The following is a 23689-nucleotide window of genomic DNA, read 5'->3' as shown; positions in this document are numbered from 1 at the left end:
CCCGCTCTTCCTCCTTCCGCTCACTGGCCCCTTCGCGGTGACGTCCCCGCGCGGGCGCCCCTCACTGGTCCGAGGGGCGCAGCGGAGGCGCCGATTGGCCGCTCGCGCTGCCCTTCCGACGCCGCCCGGCGCTCGCTTCCTGAGGCGGCGGCCCGCCCGCGCCGCCTCCCGTGACCCGCGGCCGCTCCCAGCTGGCGCTTCCCGGCTCCATCCCGCCGCAGTGAGCGGCGCTACGGGGAGCGCGGGCCCGGGACAGCGGGGCGCTCTTGTGGCCGGCCTGGGCCGCCCTCCCGCCGCCGTTCCGCTGCCTCGCAGGCCGCCGTCCCGGGCGCAGGATGACCCCTCCGTCTCACTGGGACTTCCCGGTGGAGCTGTGCTGCCGGCCCATGGCGTTCGTCACGCTCACCGGCCTGGACGTGGTGTACAACGCCGTGCACCGCGCCGTGTGGGACGCCTTCTGCGCCAACCGCAGAGCCGACCGCGTCCCCATCTCCTTCAAAGTGCTGCCCGGCGACCACGAGTACCCCAAGTGCCGGACGAAGGTAGCGAGCGGCGCGGGCTCCGTGCCGGCCCGCTGCCCCGGCGGGCTCCGGGAGCGGCGGTGCGGGACTCGGCGGCTCCCGGCGGGGAAGGGCCGTGCTCCGCTCCGCCTGGGCTGCCGCCCGCTGGCACCGCGCTCTGCCGGCCCTCGGCTGCCTCTGCCCTCGAGGTTGGAGTGGGAGCTCCAAGGCAGGGAATTGTGAGGGCGAAGGGGAAGCCGAGGGCGTTGTGATGGAGCGCTGTGGGTGCATAGGAAGCCCAGGGGTGCCTTAGCTCATGAGCCAGAAGCACAGAAAGCCCGTATGGTTTTAAAAGTACTTTTTAAAGTACTTGCTGCTCCTGTACATAGCATTAAGGTGCTTTGTAAAGTTTGAGCTTTGATGAAACCCGAAATTTAACTCTGGAGAAACTAGACACTTAATGTATTCCGAAAAAAACCCTAACCTAACCTCTAAAGCTTTTTTTACTAAACATTTCACTTTAACTGAGTGAAACAGAAGAAGGAATATCTCTGCTATTCTTTCTGCTTTGCAACGTCAATGAGTTTAACTGTTATAAAACTACATAATTCCATGATGCTGGTAAATACAAGGCCTCTAAACTGGTGTGTCCTTGCGCTGTTTTGAGAGCTCTGTTTTCAGCTGAGCCTAGTATTTCATACTAGCCTATATTCTCATACATGGCAGTGTGTGAGACTTGCTCCTAAACTTGGCCCTCTTCTCCAGCCTCCCTGGAATCTGTTGTTCTTTGCTGCTAATATCTCAGGCACCAGGCCCTGATGCCTGAGCTACTGAGCGATATGGCTTAATAGAAAGCAAAAGCTTGAGGGGAACAATGTTAAAGGCAAGATGACAAACATATTAAGTGGCAGGAATGTCGAGGATATGCCCTTTCTCCTGCTATAAATGTTTGAGACGGGGTTTTGTAGCTTGCTTCAATATTCTCAATATTTTCAGAGGACATCCTATGAGTGGTATATTCCAAAAGGAATCCTGAAGACTGGTTGGATGAACAAACACCTGAATTTGGTTCCAGCTCTTGTGGTGGTGTTCTATGAACTGGACTGGGATGAGCCACAGTGGAAGGAAAAACAGTTGGAGTGTGCTACTCGAGTTGAAATTGTCAGGTAGATTTTTTCACTTGCTTCATTATGTACTGCAAACTAATGTAAGTGTGAATTGCAGAATCTGTTTGCATTCTAGAACATACACATTTTTTTCTTAAACGTAAATTAAGGGGAACTTGAACTTTGCTTTTTTATATACAACTCAAAATAAAGAACTTTTTAATGGTTTATTTGTAAAACCATTACTTATTTTACTTCAGTAAAAACAGCCCCTGAAATTTTTCTTGCTAAACTCAACACGATTCTGTCCCAAAAGAAGGAAGACAGCATTTTTTGAATGACGGAGCGTATTGTGTTGTTTGGCTTTTTCATGTTTGTGGCATTCTTCCAGTGCTTCCATCTAGACTGATTTTTTTTCCTGTTTATTCAGAAATAAGAAGTGAAACCTTGACACTGTGCTATGTTGTCTTTATTTTAGGCAAAGTTTACAGGGAAGAAATACCAAAGTTGCTGTGGTTTTGATTCAGAAAAAAACACCATTGCCTCCAGGTACTTGAAAACTCTGTGCACTGTTGTGGAGTTCTCATTTTTCAGAAGGCCCGGTGGACTGGGCTGACTTTGGTTTGTCACATAATCTGTGGTTCTTCATCTGATGTCATCTACATTCATTAAATGCACTGTGACTGCAGCAAGGTGTGAGATAAAAAGAGCATTCAGGACAGTTGACCCTAAACATTTGATACTTTTATCCCTAACTTCTTCCTCTTAAGTTCAAATACATTTTTTGATACACAGTATCAGAGATGGATTGTATGGTAATACATCTGACCTGCCTTCTTGTAAGCAAGTTGCATTTTAAGCATTGCTTGGATCAGGAAAAGCAGTAAAAGCATTGAGAACCTAGAGGGAAGGGTATTTGGTACCTACTGAGGTCTTTTGTCTTAACTTGGTTTTAATCAATAAAATCTTGGAGCCACATGGAACTGTGAAATGTGATGCACTTTAAGTTCACCTTTCTGTAGAGCTACTGTGTGCGTTCTAGTGTCTGGCAAACCATGTTTTGTTTTTTGCTCTACCTGCTGTATGTGTTTGTCTTTCCGGGATGCCATTGTATTTCTCAAGACATGGGATATTTAATTCTGTGAGAGATGAAAAACTTACATCAGACTCGTAATTTTTTGCTAAAAACCGCTAGAAAGTTTCTGCATGTGTTCTGCTGGATGAAGCACATAGTACTCTGAAAGAAATAAGAAAGAATGTGCTCTTGGTTTTATCTTTATTAGGATTTTCAGAACTGTTTAGACCTTTTGGTCTACCTAAGGTTCATAACCTGACCTTTAAGCTTTTAGAACTGGTTTGACATTGCAGCACCATGTACCTCTTACTTGTGCTTTCCTTGACTTCTCTAGGGGAAGATGTTATTGCATCAGAGAGGGCTGCAGCTTTGTGTAATGCTTGTGACCTTTCTGGAAAATCCCTCTTTGTGCTTCCCCACACTGATCATCTTGTTGGCTATATTATAAGGTAAGTGTTGTAAAACCCCTGTCTTGCCCTGTTTGCAGAATGTGGGATGGCTTACAGGGCACCTGGCCTGCTGGCAGCAGATGGTGAACACTTGTCTCACAGGGGAAGAGAGATCTGCACACAAGAGTTAGCAGAGCTTACTGAGGGGGCTTTAAACCAGACTTAAAGTGGGAAAGGGATAAAACCAGTTTCACTGGAAATAGGCCTGGGGTCAGCATGCCAGTGTTGGACTGTTGGTGTGCTAGTGAGGGCCTTCATTCTGTGCTAGTGGAGATAGTGGATGGAAATCCATGCAGTGTCCAGTTCTGGGCACCTCAGTGCAAGAAAGACATTGAGGTGCCAGAGTGTGTCCGATGAAGGGCAACAGAGCTGGTGAAGGTCAGGAGCAAAAGCCTTCTGAGGAGCAGCTGAGGGAACTGGGAGTCTGTAGCCTGGAGGAAAGAAGGCTTGGGGAAGACCTTATTGCTCTCTACAACTCCCTGAAAGGAAGCTATAGTGGACAGGTTGGTCTCTTCCCCAGGGCTTTCCTTCAAGCTGTAGGATGAGAAGAAATCACTTAAGTTGCTTCAAGGGAGGTTTAGATTGGTGAAGAAATTTTTCCTAATATCCAAAGGGGTTATCAAGCATTGGAATAAGATGCCTAGGGAAGAGATTAAGTCACCATTGAAGGTGTATTAAAAAGGCATGTGCACTGTGCTTTGGGACAGTAGGATGGGCTTAGTGGTGTGCCTTGGTAACAGGTTGACAGTTACATTTGATGATCTTAAAGGTCTTTTCCAATCTAAACAATTCCATGATTCTGATGGAGAATTTGAGAGATCATAGGTTGAGATGAATGCTATTGGCACTGATTGTAGACCAGCAGTGAATGTTTTACCTGTTTGCTGGAATTCTTCAGGTTATTCTGATGAATTCTGCACAATTTCATTTCTATGTGAGGTTGAGTAATGACAGCCAGAGATGTTGCTTTTAAAGAAATATTTGTAGATATCCCAAGTGGCCTTTTCTACTTCTACAGTGGTTTTGGCCCTGCTGGTTTGAAATGATTTTCCATACAAATATGTTTTTAGATTTATCTCTTAACAGGATTTTGGTTTTTCCCTAACTTTCACTCCCTAGCCATGTAGTTTTCTCCTTCTCTTTATGTAAAGTGGCATCTATCTGGTTGCAAATATTATGTCTTTGTAATTTTCTACATTTCTTGTGCCTTCTGTTTTGATATTTACATGGACTACAACTTCAAATAATTTAGGAAGGCCTTTCAAAAGCACATTGAAGAAAGGTAAACACTTTTGTGTAGCTCTAAAAAGAAGGGCTCAAACTAACGAAATCATGTTTTACAATAATTAGTTCTAATTTTCCTGTGTATTCTCAGGGAGAAGACAGGTCACGGTCTGAGGTTAACTTTGCTCTCACCCTCATATTTATATATAAACAGTATAATACTCAACATAAATTAATGCTGCTATTGTATCCAGTCTGCTCACAAACTGCCCTGGAATTGATCAAAACAAAGTAACCATTACTTCTAGCTTTTCATATTTTTTTCAATGCTAAATTGAGATTATAGTAACAGAACTGGTACTTCAGCCTTTATTTCCTGCATGTGCCAGTGCTTTTGCATGTATTCCTCTCCTAGATTTTGATCTTTTTCTAGTTGATTTTACTCCTTACAATATATGCTCCTTAGCTCCTCCTCTCCTGTTGCATTTGGTGTGCTTGTCCTTTGTCCTCTCCCCCTGTGAGTTGCCGTGGGCTATTTCTCTTGCTGACAAGTTTCACTGTTACCTCTGCAACCGAGGTAGCTGTTGATGTTTGGGCAGAATGATGAGACCTAGTCTGTACCCTCAAAATTTTATTTACTGCTGTTTTTTCCTTTCCACTCCTTCCCCCACAGTCCAGCAAACAGATGCACTTCAGATGTATTCTGTGAGCCTCAGCAGGGTTTTCTTGTTTTGACTTAAGGGCATCTCTCATCTTTCTATTACCTTGCAAAATCAGAACAGCTTATCCTGAGACTATCTTAAATTAAATACTGGTGTTTGTTGTTTGTTGTATGAGAAGTTAGTATATAAAGCTCTCAACTTACTTGTTCTACTTATTACTACCCTTTTTGTGAAAGATTTTTGTCTGCAGACTGTTATCCTGTGTGGTAACTCAGAGGAGTTTAGTAATACCGCAGGGTCCTTTGCCAACACTAAAATAAACATGATTAAAAGTAACTTATTTTGAAGAACTTAAGAATTTCTTTGGGGGAGAAACTTTGTGACACTTATGAGCAACTTTGTTGCAGGTTGGAAAATGCTTTCTATGAGCATGCACAGACTTACTATTATACAGAAATAAGAAGAGTTAAATCTCATAAGGAGTTCTTGAACAAAACCACTCACCAGGTAACATTACCCTATTTGTGAAATACTGTGCAATCTATTTTGCATGTTAAAACATGAAAATAAGTGTTTGTTATTTAAATATTTTTATTCTTCCCTTCCATTTAGAGATGTCCTCTCAGTATAGTAAGTAAATTTGGTTCTATTTTCTGCAATGTAAACTTTTATTTTGATTGGTTTTGTTCTTACATTTGTCTTTCTCACAGCTTCCTTAGAAGAGCTGCAGGGCAAAATTAAGTTCTCAGATTAAAAAAAGAAAAACTTCTCATTTATCTACGTGGTTTAGCATATTTGAGTGTAGCATCTTAAGTTGTGGGATGTGTTTCCCTTAGATATTTTGTACTCAGAATTGCACTTGATTTCAGTTTTTAACTTTTGCTTTTCAAATCTACTCAGACACATTGTGTTCTGTTGTGATTACCAGCTCTGCTCTCTTGGAAGCTGGAATCCAAGTGGTGAGCTCCAAACCACAATCAGCTCTGTTGGCATAGAGATTTTGGGGTGTTCCAAAGCTTCTCCCTTGTGCCAGGGCAACAGGCTTTGAATAGATGAAATCTGTTGAAAGATGACTGCTGGGTCATGGTGAGCTATAGGCAGAGCTATTAGGAAACAGTTGCACAGTCACTTGTTTCAAGTCAGGTGCTGTATTATGTAAACTTCTGAAGTTGCCACTTGTATCTCTCTGTAGGTAACAAGGTCTGTTTGGATGTTTGTGAATGATGTACACTGCTTGTGTTTTGCAGCTTTTGTTTGTTAGACACCAGTTCAAAATAGCCTTCTTCAGTGAGCTGAAGCAGGATACACAGAATGCTCTCAAGTAAGACTCATGTTACCTTCCCCTACCCTCTCTACCCCAAATTGCTGCTAAGCCATAAACTGACAAATATTTTCCTGAATGCAAAATTATTTAAACATGTATGTAAGGGGCAAGTTCTTCACTGGGAAGAATGCTCTGGTTGGAAGGCTGTTTTTCACTGTTGGCAGTCCTGTTCTAGAACTTTATTATCATGTGTGATTTAACTCTAATTATTCCTGCTTAGGAATTACAGAACTGCATATAATCTTGTGCATGAATTGAGGGCTCATGAAACAAACATGCTGGAAATCAAGACCATGGCAGGATTTATAAATTACAAGGTAATAACTGTACTTCTAGTGTTTGACAACTGTTACTTAAAAGAAAAAAGTTGATGCACCTTCAATGGGGAAAAGTTGTAAAGTTCAGTTTTATATTGCTTTTACAGAGATGGATTAGAAAGAGTTATCATTGGAACACCAATTATGCTCAGACTTGCAGAGACTTCTGAATTCCACACAAATAAAGATTCTTAGCTGAAGTTTGGGATTATTTTGGAGGATTTAGGTTCATTTGAGATGCAGTCTTCTGAAAGAATAGGCTCTAACTCTCACTCTGAGCAGGGAGAATGAACACCAGGGCTGCTTGTTCCTTGAATATTTTTGTCTTCTTGCAAAGCTTAGGCCAATTTAGTTCAGTTACTGCTTGTTTGGGGAAGAAAGTAATTCTCTAAGAATCACTCCATACTTTCGTGGTATTTTGAGAACTTTTAGGTAAAGCAGAACTATCCCACCACTTACAAGAATCTTGGAGTTGTATTCCATCAAATTCCATTTGTGAACTGCAGGCTTCTAAATAATGATTTTTCTAGAGGCTCTGAAGTTCCCTGTTATATTTGGCAGTGAGTTATGCACTCTTCTGTTGATGTCTTGGGCAAGAAGGGGATGATAAATAGTATTAGATGAAATAGAGAACCACATGGTTTCAGGTGTAGTACATTATGGTTTACACCTGTAAACCATAAACTTCCTTTTTTTTTTATGCAATTTTTGCTCTTCAGAAACATGTAGAATTAGTTGGGGGACTGGTGGGGTTGAGTGCTATTCCTTAGCAGCCTAACAGTGGTTTTTCATTTCACTTTTATCTTTACCTAGATCTGCCGCCTCTGTTTTCAACATAACACTCCACTGGATGCAATTGCACAGTTCAGGAAGCATATTGACCTATGCAAGAAAAAAATAGGAAGTGCAGAACTGGCTTTTGAGCATGCTGCCTGGATGTCTAAACAGTATGTTTTTGCTTAGTAGTGTTTTAGACAAACAGTGAACTTCAAAAGGTTTACTTGTCTAGACAAGATACCAAGTCTTAGTTCTCTAAGAGATGCACAAGAACATAAAATACACTGTTGTTCTGTTTTGCATTGATCATTGACTGCTTTTCTCTTTGAATGAGCAGAGTATGAACAAATGCAGCCATAGAACTTAGATGTGTCTTGAGTAACCAGAACTTTTATTTGTAGGGTACTTTTTAGTTCATATTGCTGTTCTATACACAATCTTGGTTATGAACGTTTTGGGTTTTTTTAACAGGTTTCAGGCCTTTGGTGACTTGTTTGATGAAGCAATTAAGCTGGGATTGACAGCAATTCAAACTCAGAATCCAGGTTTCTATTACCAGCAGGCAGCCTACTATGCACAGGAACGGAAACAACTAGCAAGTATGCTATGTAACCATGATGTAAGTTGGGAGGGAGAAAATGCTTTGTAATTAACCACATAGTGAAATCCCTAATGTAGTCTTAAATGGAAGTGGAACAATCTGTAATATCTGTAAATGAAATCCTAGGAAAGGATATGTGTCTTTGTGATGCTTGTTAACATTACATGTATTTGTATTGTATGGAAAAAGTTGCCCCAGGACAAATACATCAGTATTTATTTATTTACAAATAATTCTGACATGTTTTAAAAAACTTTTTAAAATATATTTTTGCATCTCTGGATACTTGAGAACTGACTTTGTTTTTCTGGTATATTTACATATGTACTGTGTCTGGTGACTTACAGGAAGCAGAGGAACAAGAACATTGGTACTAGGATATGGGGGGGGTATTGTTTTAATATTTTTCTAACACTTATCTGGCAGAAGACAAAACAAGAACCCTTTTAATTGCTGTATTTGAATTTCCAGCCCTCTGTGCCATATCCCAATCCAGATCCCCTGGAAACACAAACTGGAGTGCTTGACTTCTATGGGCAAAGACCATGGCGGCAAGGAATACTGAGTATGTTTCTCTACTTCTATGGAAATAGGAGCTTGAATCCTTATTTGAGATCAGATTAGAAAAGGACTAATTTGTCTCAACATACACACTTTAAATGTTAAAATGTGCAGTATAAAGACTAAGTGGTTTGACTGTAATTTGCTGATTTTTGGTAGATTCTTAAAAACATGGGGAAAGATAGTTGTGTTCTAGAATTTCCCTTCGAGGGAGATATAGCTGCATGTGAGGTAATAGAATGTGTGAGGGTGTTTTGAGTTGAAGCTTGCATTGGATATTGCTTGTGGTATAAATTGTTCCCTTTGGGTCTGGATAGAATTCTGATTTCATGGATTTTTGCATTGTCTTATGCAGGCTTTGATCTTTCTGATCCTGAAAAGGAGAAGATGGGGATTTTATCCCTACAGCTAAAAGAGAAAAATGTTCTTCACTCAGTAAGTTTTATTCTTTAAAAAAAAAAAAAAATCTGTTGTTTTAACATGACTCTAATGTTTGCATATATAATGATATTGGTAATGATTTTATGCACTAGGAGCTAATAATCACTTTGTTGAGTAATGCTGTCGCACAATTCAAGAAGTACAAATGTCCAAGAATGAAAAGTCATTTGAGTAAGTATAGATAATCAGATGCATTTTTAAAATTTAATTTTGCAAAGGTTTTCAGTAGTGATCTGGATTTTTTTTTCCAGTGGTTCAAATGGGAGAAGAATATTACTATGCTAAAGATTATGCCAAAGCTTTGAAGTGAGTATCATTCATGATTGCTTCTTTTATGTGCTGCCTTCTCACTAAGACCCCATGTTTTATTGCTATGGAATAATGTTGGAAGCTTGTATGACATGCTCCTTGTATCTGGTTGTGATTGAAGGACAACCTATTGAGTCTATGAACCCCACTTATATTAAAGAAACTAAAACAGATGAGTCAGTTATTACAGCATAAAAACTTCCTGCTCTGAGCTGTTGTGGGAATTTGCCATATTGGGCAAATTATCTATTTCTTACTCTCTGATTGAGTGCTGTCTGTCTCTCTTGTTTGAAGTAGGAGAGATGTATTTGCTTGTTAGTAGGTAACTGGAGTTTACATGGAAGAGAAGATAGGCTAGGATAAGCAGATCAATTTGTGTCAAGTCTGATTGTTCTATGAACAAGCATTTTTTGTTTGTTAGGTAGATTTTTCTGAAGTTGGCAGAAATTCTTGTCTTGAATAGTTGAGAAGAGTTTAAAAAATTACTGCTTAGCTAGTAACAGCAAACAGTGGTCAGTACTAGGAACATATTAAGGTGTGTGGTTTTGCCTGATAAAGATTGATGCATATGTTGTGGACCTTTGCACCCTTGAAGGGGAATAGGAAAGAAAAGAAACATCTTGGCTTAAGGAACATTAAATTTCTTCTTCTCTTGGACTAAAGCAATTCTGTCCAGTTGCTGTTTTGCTAGTTCTTTGTGTGAGGACAGATGAGTTGTCTTGTGAAAATATTTCTATCTAGAAATAGAAAATTTAGGGAATAAATGTTTCTTTATCATAGCTTCATGCTGGTTTTGATAAATCATTGCCTTGTATAAACAGTAGGCTTTAATCTAGCATTTGTATTAGTGAAAATGAATTTTGTATTAATGATACCAAAAAATGCATGCTTCTAAAAAGTGTTGGTGAGCATAACTTGTGTCCTCTCAACCTTGTTGTGTTGCAGGCTGTTGGATTATGTTATGTGTGATTATCGCAGCGAAGGATGGTGGACCCTGCTCACCTCCATACTGACAACAGCACTCAAATGTTCATATCTGATGGCCCAGCTGAAAGATTATATCACATACTCTTTAGAGCTACTGGGCAGAGGTATTCTTCTTTGAATATTTTGAAATGTGACAAATCATTGTCAGACACAGTGCTTACAGTGCTTCAAATTATTTGACTACAAAATAATTGTGTACTTGTGCTGGATTTTCACTACTTTCTGTGCTACACTGGGAGTTGAGTTGTCTTTCTTCTATTATAAAATTCATTGCATTCAAATAGACTGTGTTAGGATATCTGAGATGCAGAGCTTCATTTGAGACTGTTCAAATAATGTAACAGGAACTTCCTGAGCTTTGGGATGGCAAAGAACAGTAGTACAGCTAAAAGAGAAAAACATTTTTTCCTAGTAACAAACCTAACACAATTTTTCTGGACTTTAATATCTCAAATATGCTTCTCCAAGACTCCTTCTAGAACTCTGCTGATGAAGTATGTATGTGGGATGTTTTAGGGGAAAAATGTGACATAGGGTGACTCCACAGTAAAAATGCAAGCTCTGGTCTGTGTAATGCCTACTCCTTGACAATGCAGAAATAATCCTTTGGGGCCCTAAATTGCTAATACCACTGTTAGTGCAGGTGTGGGAAAAATGGCTTTGAGTCTTCTTAGAGCTAGCCAGGCTATGCTGCTTTGTATTGAAGAATAGAAAATGATGCAAAACTACATTTCTTCAAGAAAAGAATGCTTATTTTAAGTAGTCCTTGTTTCTTCCTGTCACCCACTGTAGTTGGTTTTTCCAATATTATCTGAGCTGGCCTCTTTGGAGTTCCAGACTTCTTGTCTATGCTTTCTTCTGTTTTTAAACATAAACAAGGAGACATAAGCATTATTCTTCTGAGGCTTTGTTCCAATAAATTGCAAAATGCTTATCTAATAGAAAGATATTTTACTTGGTTCCAGTGAAAGTAGGAGGAAACATTTAAAATGGGAATGTCCTTTGTTATGGTAGACGAATGTTAGAATTTTTTTTCCCCTGGAATGTGTTGTTTGAACGATGCAATCTGAGTGTAATATTTACTGTTAAGAGAAAAGTAGAGACCCTTGCTTCTGTCTTGTAATCTTCGTTTTGTTCTCTTTATTAGCATCTACTCTTAAAGAAGATCAGAAATCCCGAATAGAAAAAAATCTCATAAAAGTTCTGATGGTAAGTGGCAGAACTCCTATTCCCCTTTCAAATAATGCCAGGAGTGGTCAGTGTCTGGTAACCTTCTTTTGTTGTTCTTTGTAATCCTTTGCCTGCATACAGAATGAAAGCCCTGATCCTGAACCCGATTGTGATGCTGCTGCTGTGAAAGCATCACAGAAATTGTGGGCTGACCGTGTGTCCTTGGCAGGCAGTAACATTTTTACAATAGAAGTCCAAGATTTTATACCATTTGGTAAGTAAGAAAGCAAATTTACACTAGATCATAAGTTTGGATTACACCTTGAAAGTAACTAATTAGGATGAAAATATTAAGGATATATTAAAACTAACAACAGTGTTCCAGCCTTGCTCTGCTCCTTGTCTAAATCAACAAGATAAATAATGAGAGAAGTTGGTGGTCTCTTATCCCTGATTACTAAAGAATTCCCTGTTTTTTGAAAGACTTCTGATATTCAGGTGTCCTGTGAAGTAGGATTCTGAGGAAAGAGGGCAGAGTGTGTGCAGAGTAATACTTGCCATTGAAAAGGGAGCATGCATGACATCCAAATGTACAGGACTGTCTGTTTTTTTCTGGACATCTGCATCTCCTCTCCTGTGCAAAGGTTTTGGCCAAGTGCTGAAAAATGCCTTTCTGTGGCAGTGTTAGTTGCCAGATTTGTCCTTGCAAAACAGAGTGGTAAGAGTGTACACAGAACAATTCTTGCCACAATCATTTCAGGAGTGTGCTTCTGGAATTTAATGTTGTGGTTTGTTTAACATCTACTTCTTGTTTCTTTTTGCTTTTCCTTTTTATTTTCTTTTTTAATTCCAGTACAGTGCAAAGCAAAATTTCTTGCTCCTAGTTTTCATGTTGATGTTCCTGTGCAGTTTGATGTGTACCTGAGAGCTGATTGTCCTCATCCTATCAGGTTTTCTAAGCTCTGCATCAGTTTCAATAATCAGGTACCTATGTTCTAACTATATCTGACTTAGTGATAGAAACTGATAATAAGAATGGAATAACATTTTATTGGTTTTAAGCACTAAAAAAAATTTGGTTTTGCCTAAAATTATGTTAATACTTAAGCTGAAAGATGTCTGGGTTTTTAATACATTATCTGTTGCTTTTGACAAATATATTGATACATTGATATATGGAATAAGACTGGTGAGTTCATCTGTCAAATCTAGGGTTTTTTATGAAGCTTGCTAAAGTTTCATAAGGATCCTTTTAATCTCTTATTTCTTCTGATTCATTAAGTTATATTAATATAATGGATATCTTGTGTCAAAGAATTGCAGTGTAATTACTAGCTAGTTTAACTTTGATATTGTGAAAAGTTAGAAAAACCCAAACAGTTTGATCCAGTGACACAGAGCTTTAATATTTGCTACATTGCCATTACTCTCTAAAGATGTCTTCTGAATGAATGTATCAACTTTTTTCCCCACTTCTCCATTGTAGGATTACAACCAATACTGTGTTGTAGAAGAAGCCTATCAGAAAAGTGATATTCTAGAACAGTCATCCCAAGGAACAATGTGCTTAGTGCCTGGCAAAACAAGAAAGTTCTCTTTTAAATTTGTTGCAAAAACTGAAGATGTAGGAAAGAAGATTGAGGTTTGTTCTTTTGTTTTGTACCCTTCTTACTGTTACATACAATGAACTCAATCTACAGTGCACCCCTGTTCTAGCACCAGTTAAAAAGTCACTGCAGTTTCTGAATGTCTGAATTCTTGAAACTGAGTATCAAATTGAGTGAAACTATTGACAATGACAAAACATTAAGAAAGCCAGAAAAACTGAAGAAAATTTTACCATTTTTTTAAAATATGAGTAGTACTTAAAGTGAGTGGTGGTATAGTACTATGGGAGGGTAGGAAGTTACAACCTATTACACTGCTTGCACCTGAACAGATCCTTTTTCCACTGCTGTCTCATTAAATGAAATCCTGGGGTGGTGAGGTCCTCAGTCTCCAAGCTGTCAGAAGCTTTCTGATGGTACATGTATTTATGATGTCTGTCTGTGTTGGAAAACTACATTCCTACAGCAAGTGATCAGAAGACTCACCAATAGGTGTTTAAATTTGTGTCTGTCAGATCACATCTGTGGATTTGATCCTGGGAAGTGAATCTGGCCGCTGTGTGGTTCTGAACTGGCGAGGAGGAGGGGGAGATGCTTCCTCCTCTCAGGAAGCACTGCAGGCAGCACGGTCCTTCAAGAGAAGACCTAAGCTTCCAGACAATGAGGTGCACTGGGACACTTTGACCATTCAGGCCAGCACGATGTGAGTAACTGGGGTTCCAGACTGGTCTTTTTTTATTGAGTTGTTCCCATCATGTTGTTTTTCAGGAGTCTCACATCTCTTCATTTAATAGGCAGTTGTGGGAACTTTTATACAATAGGGTGTTTTAGCCTCCTTTAAACGAGGCTTAAAAGCAAGTTATTTAAGAAAGATACAATAACTGAGTCTTTTCTCTTACAGGATTATTTCTAGAGTGCCGAACATTTCCGTTCAGCTCCGTCATGAACCTCCTGCCCTGACTAATGAAATGTATTGTTTGATTGTGACAGTCCAGTCACATGAGGAGACAGTGGCCAAAGATGTCAAGCTTACAGCAGGTTTAAAGCCAGGTATTTGGGGTTATTTTCTTTTGATTCAACAGTCTCATAATTGACTCCTTTTTGTGGATGCAGTGCAGAGAAATACAGTAAACTGTTTTTTTGCAGTAATTAAAAGCCAAAACAAAGTGGAAGTTGGGAATGATGAAATACCACTGGTAAGAGCAGCAGCTAACAGACTCATTCAGTTCTGATTATTTTAACCACTGCTTGTCTGTGGTGATTACATAGGTATTTTCAGAATATAAATCTTTAGAATTTTGAAAGAAAATATGGAAGTTTTTATATTCTTTTCTGACTTTTTATTCTATTTGCTTGTAACTAAAGTTTTCTTTTTCCCAGACAGAGATATTTTCCTTGCTGAGCTGAAAGCACTAGACAGTGCTAGATAAATGTTTTCTAAGTATAGACTTTGTGGGTTTTCTCTCACACCCACCCTGGTTTTTTTGTTTTCCCTGCCCTGGACAACATGGTTTGGTTTTTAAACCACTTGAAATTTGGGGAACAATGGAGCACTGAAGCAGTATTTCTTAGAAAGCAAAGGAAAAAAATGCATATATTTTATGTCTGAGTCCTAGCTGTCTCTATGTAGATATTTCTGACAGTTTTCAGTGTGTGAAGCCCAAATGTTATACTCAGTATTCATCTTTATAGCAATTCTCCTGAAAGACAAAAGTATTTTTTTCAGTCACTAGAATATAGGATGCCATACATTCTGTGTATTCTGAAATAGAGTTTTCTGTAGAGTTGTATGGTTCATTAAAGTCACTGGAGTATTCTTGAAACTTGTTTAATTGGATGTTTGGGCTTGGCTCCTAAAGCACTGTTTAATAGATGGTCTTTATTGTTCTTAGGTTTTTTTTTTTTTTTTCTTGCTTGATCTAATCTCTTTAACATGGGATATGCAAGGTCAGTGTGGGTTTGCTGATTGCATTAAAAGAACAATTGAAATCTGACATTTCACTTATAGGGAAGGTGATGTATTTTCCACAGTAGTAACTCTTTGGCAAGATGTGGCTTGTTTTGCTTTGAAAATTATGCCATGTAATTGCAGTAATGCCATTATTCTAGTTAAGCTCTGACTGAAGAATGGTGTCATTTAACATCTATACATTTCTTTTTATGTACTTTCAACACTGACTTGAAAGAAACATTTTTAAAATATGTGAAATCATTAAACCACATTCTTGAAAACAAAAGAATCACAGAAAAGTAAAACTTCCTTTCTACTTCATTATAGAATATCAAGAAAAACTCGGATCACATAATCCTGTTGTATTACATAGATGGTAGGCAATATCTGGATATAATTTCTGATTTTTGAGATTTTTTTTTTTTCCTAACCCAAAGAGATGTAACAATAAACTTGCAAGGGTACAAATGCTTCCAAAACTTGGAAAATTTTGAGGTGTTGTCAAATCAATCTTCTGCTGGTACTTTTGAAAGATTCTCTTGACAAAATGAACCGTGTTAATTCCTCATGCATTGCTTTTAGAGATTTTTTTTTTTTTCTTTTTTTTTTTTTTTTTTTTTTTTTTTTTAGTTTTAGGTATTGTTTTCATGCTTTAGTGATGTAAGCCTGTGTGGATATGAAGACTGTTTTTAATCCTAGGGCAAGATGCTAACCTGACTCAGAAAACTCAGGTGACTCTTCATGGAACAGATGCATGTGATGACTCTTTTCCTGCACTGCTTCCTGATATCCCTGTAGGAGACTTGCAACCAGGGGAAAAGGTCAGGGCTTAAAACCTTACTTCTCTATCACACTCAAGAAAATAGGGACCACCTGAGAAAAGATTCCCTTAGACAGACTTCAGTTTACTTTCTGGTATCTGAACCAATAAATGAAATGCTTATGGCATATTTTGCCTGCTGTTTAGATGTAGTTTAGTATTCTTTTAATGAGATCATCTTTTGGACTAAATTGGAGAATAAGGTATGTTCTGGGTTTGATGATACAGCTGGGAGATAAGAAATAAGGAGGCTAACTTCAACTGCTAATGAAATGTACTGCTTAATGGACAGTAGATAATAGGCAGCAAGTGTGTTCAAGATGGTAGAGGACCAAATATGCACTAAACTGAAGTTGTGACTAGTTAGTTAGAAGTTGGTTATGTCATGTACTACACAGTTATGGTTCTTTTTTTGTATTCTTAAGTAACAGACAAGCATCTGGAACAAATCCAGTGAAGCAACTGGAGTTGTGCTGGTCTGGTTAAAAACATTTGCTGCCTGATCCAGATTGTGCATTCTAGGAGATACATTTTGGTCAAAATAATGCCCATTCTACTGTTGCCCTGTTGGACTAGTCAGGGGAGATAATTAAGTCAGATCATTAACAACTTTTGGACAGCTCTAGCCCTAATTAATGTAGTTTAGCTATAGCTCACACAGTTTCCTTTATTTTGCAGCTGGAAAAACCAATATACATCCGTTGTGGAACAGTTGGTGCAAGAATGTTTCTGTTTTATATTTCTTACCTAATCAACACTGTTGTTGAGGGGAAAGAAATCCTCTGCAGGTGTCACCGGGTAGGTTTTAAAGATGCACTGTTTGCATTTTATACAGATAAATTTGTGAAATACAAGAAATATTCTAAAAGCTGTAATTGAGTATCTTAGAAACCTTTCCAGGAGATAGAATAAATGCTAAGTCAGCAGTATGGTAGCCCTTTTTAGCATGAGCAGTTCTGTAGCCATTAGCAGAGGAAAAGTTTTCTATGTTTGTTCATAAATATCTTTAAAGATACATTCTTCCTTGGGGAGGACTGATTAAAATAACAATTAAAAGTAACTTTATATTAATATAATCTTTGACATCAATAGCCAGGCCTTAAGTTGACTATAACATTTTTTCCTCTATTCTTCCCATCTCTTGTGTTGCTTCTAAAGGATGAAACTGTAACCATAGACACAGTATTTCCTTTTGATGTTGCTGTCAAATTTGTCTCCACAAAGGTATGTGTTTGAAAAGTTGTTCATGTTTTGGAATCACAGCACTTTGGAGTCACACCCTGTTTAGTTAGAAATAGTCAGAGCTTGTGTGTGTCTCTACAGCTGGAGCACTTGGACAGAGTATTTGCAGATATACCATTTCTGCTGATGACAGACATCCTGAGTGCCTCTCCTTGGCCTCTCACTATTGTAACAAGCAAGTTGCAGCTGTCAGCTTCCATGACCCCAGTAGATCAACTGGAATCTTATGTGGAGAATGGTAAGTTTCCTTAGAGTATCTTCTCTGTCAGGAGGATACTTTTTGCATAAATTGGGAGTAATAAAGGGGGACACTTTAAATAATGTTTGTTTATTGAATTGGAAGTGGAAGAAAGATGCTTAGTACTCTAGTTGCTTGCCAGAATACAACTTGGACAGCAGCATGCTTTAGAATTTAGTTCTGCTTCACTAGGTCAACTAAATAGAGTTGGATGATGGATGGTAAAAAAAATCTGATTATACTAGACATGAGGGGAAGCACCTGAAATACTTCTGAAATGCAACTTCTTAGATATCCATATCAAAAGATACTCAATATTTCCAGTGTTTCTGGGCCATATATACTTTCTGGAATGCACTTTACCATATGATAGAGGCAGGATCCAAAGGCCAGTGATCCAAGTCCATGATTACTATCACAAAACTGAAAAATGTGAAGCTAGAAAGGGTAGGTTATAAAGAACAACTGGTAGTAGCCAACTTTTTTTAAGTATTACCACAGTTTAGTAACTTATTATTTGCATTTTAAAAAGTTATCTTTGATGATCTCAGCCATTAAAACTGCAGGGTGTTAGCTTTGAAGTTAAATAATTGGAGTACTTAAAAGTAGAGCTGATCCAACATCTTCCAATGAAACACCTTCTTTGCATTTGTGGCATCAGAGATGTGAATTATGTCCTCTGTCAAACTGTGGATGCAATGAGCTGTTCTGAGTGGCTGCCATGTGGGACAGCTGTCCACTCATGTAATGAAGGACTTGCAAGGCTCTACTTGATCTGTTGATTCAAGGATTGCCTGTCAAAAAGCAATTATTTCCCAGATCCTTTACTCTTCAAACTATGATATTTCATCTTCAGCTCTGGCACTTTGTGCTTCATGGCTTCTGGCTGATGCTCAGAAAGAGCTGAGTGCCAGGACATGGGAACCATGTAGGTATCAACTGTTCAGCTGTCCATCTTTTGGTTGATGGGGTTTTTTAAAATATTAATGATAAATTTTGAAAGACCAAAACCTATTTTCTTATTACTTTTTTAAAATCACTCTCTACGTGTAAAGGCACTCTTTTTTTTTTTTTAGTTTATTTGAGTGGACAAACAAAGAAAAGAAGAAAAGTGAGAATTCAGTTTCACTGAAAAGCCTGTAGATGTTTCTTGTATTCCTTCTCTTCCCCTGCCCTCATCCATTTCAGAGCTAGAGGGGATGTGTCCATGTTAATTTTAATTTTCAAGCATTAGAGGCATCTTATGCTGATGTCTTGGAATCTGCTGTAGAAGTGTAGAATTTGAATTGACATTATTTTGCTTTTTGTGTGTGTTTATGAGCTCTAAATTTGCAATGATTCATTCTATGTGTACATTAAAGATATTATAATGCTGTTCATGAAGTAAAGTGACATGTATTTGTGTATGTTACCCTTTTGTGTATTAGAATACTTCCCAATCTGTTGGATTTATACATTATATAGGTATACTTTGAAAAGCACTTGAAAGGCCTTTCTGGCTGAATGCTTGTGTTTGTGTCATATTGCATTTCTAGGCTTGGTGGCTTAGGCTGTTATTATGCTTTGATTTTAAACAAAATCTTGCTGATAGTTGTTTTACAGACAGGTGAGAGTGCCAGTGAGTGCTTTTGCCTTCGATGTCCTCCAGTTACTAATGCTAGTGGAGTGGCAACTGGATGTTATATAATTTCCTGGAAGAGGTAAGTATCTCTTGGCCTTGATAAGGAGAGAAGTAAGCTGGTTTGGTTTTAGGAATGATAGTAAGATGTTGGGTTTGGGTTTTTTTGGGAATGAGGAGGAGTGCAAAAAATAATCAAAAAAGTTCTGTATTTTCCTGTAACAAGCACTGTTCAGACTTTGGACCTACTAATTACTACTTAATTTGTATACTTACTTGATAGTTTATGTAGTGTAATGTTCAACATGGTCTGCATTTGACTTTTTCCTGCAGAAGTTCACCTGTGGAAAGTGTCCCTGTTGTTAACACAGTCATCACTCTGCCACATGTGATTGTAGAGAGCATTCCCCTCCATGTTAATGCAGGTAATATTGATTTGGCAACATACATGTCCTAATTAGAATTTCAAAGACTGACAAAATTTTTACAGCACCCAGAGCTGTAAAATTTACTGTAGCAAAATACAGAAAAGTGGTACTGAATATTATGGAGCTAGAGAAAGATATTTCCTCAAGGCTTGTTCTTCTTTCCCCTTGAGGGGAAGAGGAGGTTGGTAGTTGCACAAATGTGTTCTCCTAAAAGCTGTCAGTGGAGCTGACATAATACTCAATGTGTGTTATGTGGCAGCCCAGAGACTGGAGTTTGCTCTGCTGATGCTGCCTTCCCAGTAGGTTTCTCTAGATGCCTATGGCAACAGTTGTTCCATCCACCCACGTTCTGGGTGCATCCCAGGAAGAAACAGACTGGAGGGCTGGAGATGCTTGTTGGCAGGTGAAATGTTTCTTTTGTAGCACTTCACCTGCACAAGAACAGAGGGAGGTTGAAATGCCCACCAAACACACATCATTTCAATGCTTTCCTGAGCTTGGTTTCATTTGTACTGAGATTCTTCCACTATCCTCCTATCCTGTTACACTTTGAAGGAGCTTCCTGACAGTATCTGATTAGATTTTGGTAAGCTGAAAATAGTCAGCAGCAATGGAAGTGACTTCCTAGTTAGTAAGTATTCTTGGGCAGTGTTAGCAGCTGGGAGGTTTGTAACTAGATGTTGAAACATAGTACTGAAAAACTATAATAAAGGTGTGTTCTGTTGTTTAAACTGTTTCTAAAAAATCTCATCAGAATGACTTTAGCTGCCTAGTGCTTGTATCTTTTTTCCTTGATCTTTCACTGCTTTTTGCAATAGACTTTTTTTTTTTTTTGAGTGGAACTTGAAGATGTGTTTTGTTTGAGATAACTTACTTTCTCTCCAAAGATCTGCCATCGTTTGGTCGAGTCCGAGAGTCCTTACCTGTGAGGTATCACCTGCAAAACAAAACCAATTTAGTCCAGGATGTGGAGGTGTCTGTGGAACCCAGTGATGCCTTCATGTTCTCTGGCCTTAAACAGGTACAGAATTGTCACATCCACTGATCCTGCTGGTAGTGAAGAGTACATTAGACTTCCACTGATGTACAGAGAGGATAAACTCATTGGTTTTTAGATGTTTAAAGTAAGGTAAATTCTGTCTGGAAGAATATATGAACGCAGATTCAATTTTGGGCTAGATGGAAGTCTGTCTAGGAGCTGTTTGTCATGTCATTCACAGGTAACATGTTGTTTTGGTATAGAAGCAATACTTCCACTAGAATTGGAAATTAGTTGCATTCTTTCCAGCTTCAGAAGGTAACCAGTGCATAAATAGAAAATAGGCAGAGCTTTTGAACACAGACTTACCTGTGGTTGTGGCTTTCTTTTCTTCTTCTGTTAAGATCCGTCTCCGGATCCTCCCTGGCTCCCAGCAGGAGATGCTGTATAACTTCTATCCCCTGATGGCTGGCTATCAGCAGTTACCCTCTCTGCACGTTAACCTGCTGCGATTCCCCAACTTCACCAACCAGCTGCTCAGGAGGTTCATACCAACACACATTTTTGTAAAGGTAAGGCTGGGAGGAGTCACTTGTGTTTCAAGGCTCCCCTTGGGGCTGCTCGCATTCTGGGGACAGCCACCCCAGCTGTGTTCAAAGCTGAGTGTCTCTAAGCAGGCTAAAATGTCCAGCTTGTAACAGGGTCACTTGCTTTGAAAAATCTTGTGTTGTGCATTGGTGTTGTCAGCCAAAATCTTTAGGAAGTCTGTTTCAGTGCAGTATGTATTTGGTTACCACTAGGTGAATGAGCTGAATGTGCTTGACATGTCCCTGATGTTCTGTTCCATGTCTGACTCTGTAAAAGGAGTTTTAAAATTGCCTCTATTTTGAGCACAGTAGAGCAAGCTAAGTAACCAAATACTTTTAATACCATGATTCATAGCACTTCTGAAAAAAGTGTTTGAGCAACTCATATGACTAAGTTCAGAGACACTGTAGCATCCCACACATCCATAAATAACTTCTAGAAGCACATTCTGTCAGTGAATCAGTCTAGAATTTTTTTTCATAGGTGGTATAACTCTGAAAACAGTTCAATCATGCCATGAAAAACAGATCTTTTTACTTTTTAAGAATCATTTAAATCCATTTGCCCAAAACAGTGCTTTCTCATTCCACTGCTGCTGTCTCCAGAATATTTGTTCACTTTTTATTCAGACTCTTAACAAGCAAGGAGCCCAAATACTTGTTTATATGATTTGAGATGTACTTATTCAAAAATATGCAATCATGTTCCTAGGAAATTGGCCTGGTGTTATTTGAATTTTGTTTTAATCGAAAGAGATAGGCAGAACTTACTTTTTGAGTGTGCTGACAGTCACTGGCTCTTCAAGACTGGTAGTCAGGGTGTCCTCCTAAGAAAATAGAAGAGGCATTTTTTCTCAAATGCGTGGTGTTCATAAAACTCCTGTGGACTCTCAAGCTTCAGAATTCTTTGCTTTTGCTTTGGAGTTGTAAGAACATTAGAAAACCTTATTGTAAGGATGCCTTTTCTTCTTTAGAACTTCTTCCTTGCTCTCTTCTATCTCTAGTGATGTCGCTTAAAATTTCTCCAAGAAACTGTCAGTCTAATTCCTGTTTTACACATTAATATTTATCAGCTTTCTGTACTGCAGTAATGCTTTGAGCTCTGATCAGCCAGGCCTTGTCCAAGCTGTGCACATGTGTGTGAAGGAGGCATTTACCAGGGCAGTTGAGGAGCTGAGGCCTCCAGGGGCCAAACTGAAATTTCATTTGGATGTCCTGTGTGTTTGTGCCACTGTTGGAAACCTTTAGGAGTAGGATAAGCTTGATGCTACAATGTAGAGCTACACTGACAACACAGTGTGTTGCAGACTTAGTTTCCTAGTAGTCTATCTTTTTTGCCTGGGTGTGGGTTTTTTGGTTGGGTTTGGATTTTTGAGGGAAGGTTGTTTGGGTGGCTTGTTTTGTCTTAGTTTATTTAAATTCTCTGTCTTTATTTTCTTAAAGCCTCAGGGTCGCCAAGCAGATGACAACTCGATTGCAGCTGCATAACTTTGAGACCTGTACCTCTGCACCTAAAGAAATGGGATGTTGCACAGAATATGTAAAGCTCACTTTGATCAAACCATAAAAATTCAATTTTATTTTGAAATTACAACTCTTAGCAGAGCTAATGTTTAAAAAAAAGCTAGTGTTTCATAGACTTTCTTTAGGGAATAAACACATGGGGAAATCTTGGTGCTTTATTTAACGGGAGCATTCTTTTGAAGTTAATTTTGAATGTCAAACTCTGAAAAGTGTTATTGAGGCATATTAAATGTCTTGAGTATTTAAGAAATGCTAATTCATTTGACCAAACCTGAAAGATGTTTTCACAGTTAACAGTGCAAAGTGCAAAATTTGTATTTACTATTAAAAAAAATTACCATTTTTTACAGAAGTTTGTCCTGTGCCACTTGTGTTGAAGACAGAGCAGGTTGTGCAGTAGCACTGTAAATTACAGATGGCTACATCTTACTGTTGCAATTGAGCAGCTTACTAGTCCTTTAAAACCATAACTCTCAAAAGGCACTATTTCTCCTAGGTAAGCCATACATCCAATTTTGAATTCAGCAGATAGTTTAAAGAACAGAGATTCAGTCATACCAGTTGGACTATCCAACCTGGAGCTGGTGTGGTTTGGGGTTACTTCTACACACAGTTTCCAGATTAAAAACATGTCTTGATATGCTCCTGCTGTGTGAATTTAAAAAATAAACATCCTACTGTTGTACAGCTCTGGATGAACTGGTGTGTAAAGTACAGTAAAATATGTATATATAAAAAAATGCATTGTGAAAATTTGCATTGTTTAACTTTCTAAATAATTACATTTTGATTGCTTGGGAAATACCTTATTTATTGTCAAAGTGAAGTTCTAATAAACTGCTTGTGACAGAGTACTTGTGAAACTGTCCCTAACTGCATTGCTTTCACAGTTTTTTTGTAACTCTGATCTCACTTGTGGACTGATACATCCATCTGTGGCATTAAGGTCCAAAAGAACAGCTGGGATACTTGAAGGAAAGCATGAGTGAAGTCCTGAAAAAATATGTGTGAGGATATGCTGTTTTTCCATGGAGTGCAGAGGTAGCTGTATTATGGGGGTTTTTCCAATGTATAGATGGGGATGAGAAGATGACTGACAAACTGTGCAGGGAAGAACAAATTAAACCTTCCTTATTCTTTGCTTAATGTACTGAACTAAGTGGCAGTCATGGAATAGGTATCTTATCTTTCT

General features: G+C 38.7%; 1 protein-coding gene across 1 annotated transcript; it reads left to right on the top strand.

The window, feature by feature from the left end:
- Positions 1-296: 296 nt before the first annotated feature.
- Positions 297-23370, top strand: TRAPPC11 (trafficking protein particle complex subunit 11). Its single transcript, XM_063156119.1, has 29 exons — positions 297-542; positions 1497-1666; positions 2085-2155; positions 3016-3130; positions 5424-5523; positions 6264-6337; positions 6561-6657; positions 7471-7604; positions 7906-8053; positions 8507-8600; positions 8952-9031; positions 9130-9208; positions 9289-9343; positions 10292-10437; positions 11481-11542; positions 11645-11777; positions 12357-12487; positions 12990-13145; positions 13626-13813; positions 14012-14160; positions 15761-15882; positions 16560-16679; positions 17040-17105; positions 17205-17361; positions 18953-19061; positions 19313-19404; positions 20295-20428; positions 20791-20958; positions 22417-23370. Exons 1-29 carry the CDS (start codon positions 336-338, stop codon positions 22459-22461), a joined length of 3402 nt encoding a protein of 1133 aa, XP_063012189.1. The 5' UTR covers positions 297-335; the 3' UTR covers positions 22462-23370.
- Positions 23371-23689: the final 319 nt, after the last annotated feature.

Source organism: Melospiza melodia, chromosome 5 (genome assembly GCF_035770615.1).
Source record: "Melospiza melodia melodia isolate bMelMel2 chromosome 5, bMelMel2.pri, whole genome shotgun sequence".
Taxonomy (NCBI): Eukaryota; Metazoa; Chordata; class Aves; order Passeriformes; family Passerellidae; genus Melospiza; species Melospiza melodia.
The sequence above is the reverse complement of the archived record's forward strand: the minus strand, read 5'-3'. Positions and strand labels throughout refer to the sequence as shown.

Excerpts from the sequence above, each read along its gene's own strand:
- TRAPPC11 (XM_063156119.1), top strand. The coding sequence starts at position 336 with ATGACCCCTCCGTCTCACTGGGACTTCCCGGTGGAGCTGTGCTGCCGG. Across the intron at positions 10,438-11,480 it reads TTTAGAGCTACTGGGCAGAG|CATCTACTCTTAAAGAAGAT; the intron begins GTATTCTTCTTT and ends TCTCTTTATTAG. Across the intron at positions 12,488-12,989 it reads GCATCAGTTTCAATAATCAG|GATTACAACCAATACTGTGT; the intron begins GTACCTATGTTC and ends TCTCCATTGTAG.